The sequence below is a fragment of the Teleopsis dalmanni genome, chromosome 1 (assembly GCF_002237135.1).
Source record: "Teleopsis dalmanni isolate 2A chromosome 1, ASM223713v2, whole genome shotgun sequence".
Classification (NCBI taxonomy): Eukaryota; Metazoa; Arthropoda; class Insecta; order Diptera; family Diopsidae; genus Teleopsis; species Teleopsis dalmanni.
Window position 1 is genome coordinate 11,648,580 of NC_051846.1, and position 7,133 is coordinate 11,655,712.

At 30.2% G+C, this 7,133-nt stretch overlaps 1 protein-coding gene across 1 annotated transcript; it reads left to right on the forward strand.

Moving 5' to 3' along the window:
* Positions 1-3,872: 3,872 nt before the first annotated feature.
* On the forward strand, positions 3,873-5,013 carry LOC119668119 (brachyurin-like). The gene is made up of 4 exons (XM_038077517.1): positions 3,873-4,159; positions 4,210-4,385; positions 4,448-4,552; positions 4,703-5,013. The coding sequence occupies exons 1-4, from the start codon at positions 3,873-3,875 to the stop codon at positions 5,011-5,013; spliced, it is 879 nt and encodes a 292-aa protein (XP_037933445.1).
* The last annotated feature ends 2,120 nt before the right edge of the window (positions 5,014-7,133 follow it).

Consider the following 7,133-nt stretch of genomic DNA (forward strand, 5'->3'; position numbering starts at 1 on the left):
ATTTTGAATAAGAATATACCTTTGGATTTCTATAAGCTATGACGTAAATGATAACTTGATAATTAGTATCTTCAGTTCGGTTCATACTATCTACACCAGATGGAAGATTGTAGAGGACAGTCGTTATCTTAACATAAAATTGTATTGCCAAAGCGCGTAGGTTCGGATTCATTCATGAATTCTTATCTGAGCTAAAAATTTTGGCATTTTTATGAATGAAAAACTTACTATGAAGTGTTAAGTGTTATCGCCGGAATGTCTCAATGTATTGACAATGATTGGCAAAAATTTTAATTGGCATTGACGATAAAATTCAAAGTGTGGAATTTGGATTCACTGCTTTGCTTTGATTAATCGACTATGATATTGTTTATTATCAAAGAACAATTAAAGACAATGACCACATAAAGGGTATGAACCGAATTGTTCTACTTGCCATCGAAAAGGAATATGAACGTTAGAAATAGCATTCAGCAATTTTATCGTTCCGACGATTTATAATTTTGATTACATGTAAGATGATAGTTTATATCCAAAATGTATTTGAAATAATTAAATTATCATTCAAAGAAATCATCATTCAATCAAAATTTATTTTAAAGTCTTCAAGGGGGGTGCAATACAACAATATCAATACTTGTTCCAATCATCCACAAACATTTTGTGGACTGATTAAGGTTAAGATCAAATTATTGCGACGGTTCGGTATATTCATTGAGTTTTCTACTAAAAATAATTCCTTAATGACTGATTTATGCCATCGCAGAACATATAAAAGTATAATTTCATAAAAAGGATTGATTAAATCACTTATAGAAATGAAAAAATGTGAATACTTTAACACAGAACGTATAGGAACTCAAACTTAACTCTACATAAGTAAAATATATACATAGATATATATGATATGTATATAATGAGAATCAATGAATCTATGACGTACTCGTAATTATGTATGAATGAAAAATACGAATATTAGAAAGACTTAAGTATTGTAGTTGAACAGTTTAATAGTCTATAACGACTTCAATGTCCAAGAATTATTTCAAGCACTCTGATATTTCTTACTTTTTGTGTCGATATTTTAAGAGTTTTAACAAACAGGTTCGTCGAATGAAGAAATATCGTTAAGCTTACAAAAACTCATTTGATACTTTTTGATTACGGTGCAGATTGATCTATCTATTATGATATATGAAGAAGCTATGATGTAGGTAACGCCAATTGATGATGGTAATTGTAGCAGAGTTACCAATTCACTGAGAAAAAGCTATAATAAACTAAGTATTTACTAAATTGAATATAAAATAGAAGTTAAATAATATATTGAAAAAGTAGAGTGTAGTAAAGTAAATATATCTACATATATCTACATCAAAAAGCAAAATTGCAGTAATTGGGACAGTGAAAGTGATTATTGATGCTCCAACTGATTCTCCAAATATCATTGCAGTTACAAATCACTGATTGGTTGTCCTTTGGTTCTTTAGCCTGGAGGTATGATACGCTCGTACTGCTTTAAAAATGATGAAAGAATGACAAAGCTTCGCACCAGCACTCTGATCACAATTCCTATTGGTACAATTTTAAGGATGTAAATGTGGAATGTATCGAATCTGCAAAAATCACTTTACTTCAGATTTGGTCTGAAGTGTCTAATAATGATAGCCACACTATTACTAAGTTTTCTAGCTGCACAATTGAAGATTTGGATGTTAACGATATGTCGTCTCTATTTTAAGATATTATTTATTCTCTTTTGGTTTTTTTGTTCGAGAAATTTCACTGACTTTTAATTTCACATTCATATGATTTGACATGGTCACGAAGATCATACGATCAGACACAACTGAACTTTTATTTGTTTTTTTTTCGGGGTTTCGAAATGAACCAATATTACGAGCATCCGTCAAGTAATATTTGTGTTATTACTACCTATGAACTGACAAGTCTTCAAAAATTCGCATACAAGAACCCAGGATTGTGAGACATCTCTTCGAAATATTTGAATACTGCTGTATTTCATACCTAATCGAAAGGTCTAAACAATATATTGAAATAAAAATATGCTTAAAATCTCAATCAGAAGTGTGTTTTATTAATGTTTACTTCTGGAACTATAAACTGGATTAACCCGTAATATATTAAATAATTAAGTTTTCGATCTCTAGTATCATTGGTACAGGCATAATTCAGTATTTTATAGTTGTATTTGTTTACATATTAAATTACTAATTATTATATCCTCTAATATGTATGTAAGTAGTGCCACTTAAAACAAAGCCAAAAAAATTTAATATATAATATAATAATAATCTGATATATATAATTATATCACGGTACCAACACTGCTACCGTATTTGATATTTTGTGTTAAGATAAACTAAAATAACTTGGCTGTAAATTACATTCTTATATATAGTCACATATTGACATATCGACATTGACTTCTAAGCGGGTGCCAAGAACTTTAGAGCGATCTTACATGTGATTTCTACAGCGATTATGCGGGAGAGATCTCGCAGTTTCTCGCTCTCACGACCGCTGAATAAGTGTAAAGCACATGTAAGGTTAGCTTTAAGAAACTTTGAGCTTTACTTTAATGTTCGGAATTGTATAAAATTAAAAATATAAAACTATATGCTCTCAGTTAAATTGTTCACTAGTTTAGATTTGGTTTAAGAAAAGATTTTCTTGGATTGTTGAAAATAAAATTAAAATACAATACTATATGTATATTGAAAATTATTATTAATTTGTTGTTGAAAACATTTTTTAAATTATTTAAAAATAAAATTAAAATACAAAACTATATATATATACATTATATATATATAATGTATATATGTACATTAATGTAGTTCATATTAACAGAAAATATCAATCACGGTAGCAGTGCTGCGTTCTTTGAGATCCAGTACCTTGTTTATTTTCTGGTCAGTTTAGAAAAAAATCTAGCTGCTACCAAAATATTAGGCATAGACTCACAGATACTTATTCACATTAAATAGAGACGTAGTTGTCCTCTAATAAGCTACGTGTCTAACTGAAAGGTGAATTCGCAGGTTATCCAGAAGATCTGCTGTGCTGTGCCATTGTCCCACTGTTCTACTGTCCCATTTTTTCAATACGTCTACTAACTTATTGCAATTATTATACTGATCACAATTAGTTGTACTCATATTAAGTAATTGCCTGAAAAGTTTGATATGTGCCATAGTTGATCAATATGATCGAGACGTGCAGATTACTGCTTACGTATAATCCAAGATATTTTAAGTACATCAAAAACAAAAAAAAGAAAAAGTATTTAATTGTCATAAATATTTATGTCCAAATTGCATTATAAATAGAAATTCTAATTTACCACAATTGTCATTAGCATTTTGATTAAGATTATTTTACAGATACTACAATACTTCCTCTGGAACTTAACCCTTTCTATTATTGCAGATTTCTGATAAGTTCATTAAAGCAAATTAAAAACTTGCATCTTTAGGTCTTATCTATTTTTTGCGTCGATTAATTTTCTTATCTTAATTATTTATATTAAATGGAAGAATTATGATAGTAAACAATACTGAAGTGTTTATCGGTAATACGCCATTTTGTATAACGCAATCGCCCACTTCCTTAGAGTTTGAATTTATTAACTATAAAGCCACTTGAAGATAAGCAGTAATAGGTCCGATTAATTTGGGAGCGATTTGTTTGCAATAATAAAAAAGAATCAGTACCTCAAATCTTTTCCTATTTTTTTAGTTTTGGTTTGCTTTAATCGAAAGATAAGCCGCTTAAATCATTCAAAGCCTTGGCAAGTTAAGAGTATAAAAGCGTTACGATAATATGTTATTGAAATCAGTTTCTTCACAATGAAGGCGGCTATTGTTCTAACAGTTTTGGCTATTGCAGGTGTTTCAGCTAACACCTTGGGTTTCAGTAATGTAAAGCCCTTGCATATAAATCCAAGAGAGGAATTCCTACCAGCTTCTAATGATATTCCAAGTGGACGTATCACTAATGGCAATTTGGCTGTTCCCAAACAATTTCCATACCAGGCCGGTTTATTACTCTATGTTGAAGGAGGCGCTGCTTGGTGTGGTGGCACTTTGATTTCAGATCGTTATATAGTAACTGCTGCGCATTGTACCGATAACCTGTGAGTTAAGTGTTCATTATAATTCATGATATTAATTCACTTTCTTTTAGTACTACTGGTGTCGATGTTTATTTGGGTGCTTACAACCGTCTTGATCGTAGTGAACCAGGACAACAAATCATTTTTACGCCTAAGAAATACGTAACTGTGCATGAAGAGTGGGATCCAGAGGCTATTCGTAATGATATTTCCCTAATCAAACTACCAGAAGCAATTACATTTAATGGTTACTAAGACACTAATTTACAGTTCACTGTTCTTCTAAAACCGATTTTAATTTTTCTGCAGATTATATTCAACCCGCCAGTTTGCCTAAATATTCACCAGATGGTGATTATTCAACTTATGAAGATCAATTGGCTATTGCTTCAGGTTGGGGACGCACCAGTGATCGTAAGTATAATTTTGTGTGTAATGGTTTGTGTAAAAACCACTGAGAGAATTCGTAGAATTAATGATGAGTGAATATACTTATAATATAAAATACATGTTATTTTTGGAATATATCCTTACCCGTCAAATTATTTATATTTTGAATAATAGAAGCAACTGGTGCGACTGATGTATTAGAGTGGATTGAAAGTCCAATTATGAAAAATAGCATATGCAATCGTTGGTATTTGGGATCAATCCAATCATCACAAATCTGCATTAAGACCACAGGTGGTGTTTCAACTTGCAATGGTGATTCTGGTGGTCCCCTCGTTTTAGATGATGGCTCAAACACACTTATTGGCGCTACATCCTTCGGTATTAAATTTGGCTGTGAAATAGGCTGGCCAGGAGTATTCACACGTATAACTTCCTTCTTAAAATGGATTGATGAAAACACTGGTTTAGTTAATATTAATTAAACATTATAAAATAATTAAAATTAATTAAATAAAAAATTGTGTTTATGTTCCTAAATTTATTATTACATTTATTTTTAATTACAATATAAATAATTTATAATTTAAGTTATCTTTATGAAATGATTCATCATCTTTAAATTTTGGTTTTGGTTTGTAAATGGATTCGGTTTTAGGAATATCAAGGCATTTCTCACAATCATCTTTTAAAAACTTTGTTGGTTTATAATTTTTAAGTGGGTAATTTTCAATATATTTATTGTGCCACAATGGCGGACGCGATATATCTTCATAAGGTTCCACTCCAGCCACATCACTAATCCAATCGAGATATGATGTCACCTTCGTGAATGCAGCAGGAAATCCTTTATTACAGCCAAATATGCTGCCAAAAGAAGTAATGCCTATAAGCACACGCTTTCTTGAGTGTTTGCGTCGTAAGACTAATGGACCACCCGAATCTCCATGACATGTAGAACGTTTTGCACGTCCACTTGTGCAGATATTTGTGGGGCGGTATGATAAGGGAAAGGTGCGCTGACATGTTTCGCCATCCACAATTTGCAGTTTAGCGTAACGTAACTCATTGCTAATGGCTTGTACGCCAGTGGCATAACGACCCCAGCCTGAAGCGATGGCCAGTTTATCGTTGAAATCGCGATACTCGTAACTTCGTTTCGGCAGCGATATGGGCAATATGCGTTCTGTAAGACAAAGAAATAAGTTTTAAAATTTGAATTTTTTTTTCAATGTCAAAATGTTACATTGTATGTAAACAAAAAAAATGAAATCAAACTTTATTGCTATTTCATTAATCGGTTAAAGCGATTATTACATGTTTACATCGAACGTTTCTGTGTTGAAAAAATTAATAATTAAAATTTTATTATTTGAATTTCTACATAGGAAATTTTTAAATTAATACTCAAATTTATGAGGTGCTCTGCGAGGAAGTTATCAATACATTTTACTATAAACTTTATAGATAAATTAATATCTTTCAAACACAAGAAAAAATTGATGTTGATTGATATTATGGCTATTTGAACCAATACTTGACATAGACGTACGGATTTTGCGGATTTTATTAGATTGAAAGCAATCATAAATAGACTCAGTTACGATTATAAAACGTAATGTTTATTAAAATCATCGGAAGTCAAGTTTTGCCATTAATACATAGTTCGTAAAATTAATCATGTAAAATGCAAATGTTATGATGAAATAATACTATAAAATATTGATATTGTGTAAATATGATATTCCATATAAAAAATATTATCTATTAATTTATAAATCCATTTGCTAAGAATTCAAGAAGTAAATAATAAAAAGAAGAATTGATCATTTTGAACTAATAGATTGAACAGCAATACGTTAACAGTAACCTTTCACTTGCCGCATAATAACAGTTACAATTTAACAGTCAGCAGCTTAACATATCTTATTTAACAGTAAGTGGTTAGGATTAATGAAGCATTATTTATGATTAATAACATACATACAGGAAATGTGTTTATATAATATATATATTTCTACTATATAGCATTATTTACTTTTTATTTGTTTTTTTTATTAATTGAGAGGAAATCCTATTTTCATATTTTTATATGAGAAATTATCTCATTGAATAATATAATAATTTTGATAAGTGTTCTATTTGTTCGTCATTATTTCTTCTATATATTTAATTGTTGGATTTTGTCAGTATTATATATATTACCTAATTATCGCATTATATTTGAATTTGAATACGTTTTTAGTACTAATGTAGGAATGATAATATTTTTAATAGTTAGAATAATTTCAACAAAACACAAAACAATATTATTATATTTTTATGTCAGATTTAACCTAAATATTAGAAGTAGATCAACAGACATAAATAGAGATCTTAGGATTGACTCAGTGAAAAAATATATCAGAGACAGAGCTCTAAAACTATTCAGAGCTAATTAACCCTGCCCTAACAATCCTCAAGTCCACTTCTGGACTCTCAGGAAGATATGCTGATTTAAGGTCCGTCATCAACAAAAAGACTTTTTAGCCTAGTTAAAGCCTAGTGTGTGGTAGAGATAAGCCCCCCAGCCTTTATAGAGTAAAAGTTCGTAATAGCACTAACT

What these genes read in the sequence shown, in the direction of transcription:
- LOC119668119 (XM_038077517.1), top strand. Translation starts at nt 3,873, where the DNA reads ATGAAGGCGGCTATTGTTCTAACAGTTTTGGCTATTGCAGGTGTTTCA. An exon ending in GCGCATTGTACCGATAACCT is followed by an intron (nt 4,160 to 4,209) that starts GTGAGTTAAGTG and finishes ACTTTCTTTTAG; the next exon opens with TACTACTGGTGTCGATGTTT. An exon ending in TTGGGGACGCACCAGTGATC is followed by an intron (nt 4,553 to 4,702) that starts GTAAGTATAATT and finishes TTTGAATAATAG; the next exon opens with AAGCAACTGGTGCGACTGAT.